This window comes from Mus caroli, chromosome 9, assembly GCF_900094665.2.
Source record: "Mus caroli chromosome 9, CAROLI_EIJ_v1.1, whole genome shotgun sequence".
NCBI classification, from domain to species: domain Eukaryota; kingdom Metazoa; phylum Chordata; class Mammalia; order Rodentia; family Muridae; genus Mus; species Mus caroli.
Window position 1 is genome coordinate 105,425,700 of NC_034578.1, and position 2,689 is coordinate 105,428,388.

Genomic DNA, 2,689 nt, shown 5'->3' on the forward strand with positions numbered 1-2,689 from the left:
TTTTCGAGACAGGGTTTCTCTGTGTAGCCCTGGCTGTCCTGGCACTCACTTTGTAGACCAGGCTGGCCTCGAACTCAGAAATCCGCCTGCCTCTGCCTCTCGAGTGCTGGGATTAAAGGCGTGCGCCACCACGCCCGGCTTGGATCTACTTTTATGGTAGCTGTTTCCTGGGATAAGAATGCTGTCTCTGGCAGGGCAGTGGGGCAGATTTCTGAATTCCAGGCCAGCCTGGTCTAAAGAGTGAGTTCAGGATAGGCAGGGTTACACATAGAAACCCTGTCTTGAAAAAGTCAAAAAAAAAAAAAATGCTGTCTCTGAGGACTCTTTCATTATTGATTCCTGCATTAACTTTTCTTTTTTAAAGATTTTACTTATTTATTCTATGTATATGTATACACTGTAGCTGTGCAGATGGTTGTGAGCTTTCATGTGGTTATTGGGAATTCAATTTCGGACCTCTCTTGACTCCAGTCAACCTTGCTCGCTCCAGCCGGCCCCTGCATTAATTTTTCAAACACTAGAGATACATACATGCTTGGGAATTTGCTGGAATTAAGAATATAATTTTAGCATGGTTTATTGAAAAATTAACATTTTATTTTTTTATTTATGTATTATGTATGTATTCTGGGGTTATATATATAGGTCTCTGGGGTGTATATACATGTGAGTGTAGGTGCCTATAGAGCCTGAAGAGAGCACCAGATCCCCTGGAGCTGGAGTGACAGGCATTTGTGAGCCACCTGATCTGGGTGTTTAACCAGGCCGAAGAGATTAGCATAGTTTTCATCTTCCTTTGCAGAGTTGTGAACCATTGTTTTATTTGACTTCCACATATGTGCTGTGGCACCCATTTGTGTGGTCATACTTTCTGTCTTATAAAATAACTAAAATTTCTTTTTGTTTTTCTGAGATAGGGTGTTTTGTTGTTTTATTCTATGTAAGTACACTGTAGCTGTTTTCAGACACACCAGAAGAGAGCATCAGATCTGATTACAGATGGTTGTGAGCCACCATGTGGTTGCTGGGATTTGAACTCATTGCTCCTAACTGCTGAGACACCTCTCCAGATCCGTGTTTTGTTGTTTTTGGTTTTGATTTTTTTGTTTTTGTTTTTGTTTTTCGAGACAGGGATTCTCTGTGTAGCCCTGGCTGTCCTGGAACTCACTCTGTAGACCATTCTGGCCTCGAACTCAGAAGTCCGCCTGCCTCTGCCTCCCAAGCATTGGGACTAAAGGCGTGCGCCACCAGGCCCGGCTCTGGTTTTGATTTTTATAGTGTTAGCTGGTCTGAGACTCACAGATTCGCCTGCCTCTGCCTCCTTAGTACTGTGATTGCAGGCATGTCCCACCATGCCCAGCAGCACAGTAACTAAAATTCTTGTGTGTGTGTTCATGGGCTCAGGCATCATCCATGGAGACGTAAGAGGACAACTTTTGGAGTCTGCTCACCTACCATGAGGACACTAGAGCTAGAACTCAGGCTGTCAGCCTTATCAGCCAGCATCTTCACGGCTAAGCCATTTTGCCAGCCATAAACAATAGTGTGTGTGTGTGTGTGTGTGTGTGTGTGTGAGAGAGAGAGAGAGAGAGTGTGTGTGTGTGTGTGAGAGAGAGAGAGAGAGAGAGAGAGAGAGAGTGTGTGTGTGTGTGTGTGTGTGTGTGTGTGTGGTGAGTGAACTTTTCTATTTTTCTATGTTTGCATATGTGATTCCATGTCATTAAATCTGTGGAATAGTAGTCGGGCAGAGGCAAGCGGATTTCTGAGTTCAAGGCCAGCCTGGCCTACAGAGTGAGTTCCAGGACAGCCAGGCTACACAGAGAAACCCTGACTCAAAAAACAAAAACAACAACAAAAAAAATCTGTGGGATAGCATTACTTTACATTTCTTCCCTTGTAGTACTTGGGGTTGGATCCAGTCCCTTTTATATGATAGGTAAGCATTGTATCACAAGCCATGTCCCCAGCCTTGAGAACTACTTTTCTATATTATGTGATGTATCTTAGACTGAAGGAAAATAGGAATTCATAACATTGGCACATTGTTTTGACTGGGGTATATCTTTACAGAAAATTTAGCCATTTTTTTTTAACATGTGTGTGTGTGTCTGTGTGTATCTGTCTGTGTGTACGTCAGGACAATTTGGGAGTCTGATATTTTCTTCCACTGTGAATTCTAGGGATGGATGACTCATCTTTGGGGTTAGCTTTCTAAACCTTTTAAATTCATTTAAGTTAAGTTCCACAATGAAATTTCCACTTATAAGGCTGAAGATAAACTTAGTAAAGCTTTTTTTTCTGTTAGGCGGAGATTTGATCTTCAGAACCCATCCCGAATGGATCGTAATGTTGAAATGTTCATGAACATTGAGAAAACATTGGTACAGGTAAGTTGGAGACTTAGACCTTGTTGTCTCTGTCCCATTCCCTCCTTTGCCTCATCTTTCCTCTTTCCCATCTGTCATGTTTAATCCCAGGTCAGCCTAAAATTTCTGCCTCAGGAGTCCCTATTCCTAAATTTAGATGCATAAGTCACTACCTCAACCTAAAAGTTTAATTTACCCTAATATACTTCTAATTCTTTTTTTTTTTTTAAGATTTATTTATTTATTATATGTAAGTACACTGTAGTTGTCTTCAGACACTCCAGAAGAGGGAGTCAGATCTCATTACGGATGGTTGTGAGCCA

General features: G+C 41.8%; 1 protein-coding gene across 1 annotated transcript in view; it reads left to right on the plus strand.

Moving 5' to 3' along the window:
• Smarcc1 (SWI/SNF related, matrix associated, actin dependent regulator of chromatin subfamily c member 1) overlaps positions 1-2,689 on the plus strand; it is a 110,038-nt gene that overhangs the window by 12,859 nt on the left and 94,490 nt on the right. The window contains exon 4 of the mRNA XM_021171250.2: positions 2,306-2,387. Within this exon, the coding sequence (XP_021026909.1) occupies positions 2,306-2,387 (82 nt within the window). The remainder of the gene's footprint in view (positions 1-2,305; positions 2,388-2,689) is intronic.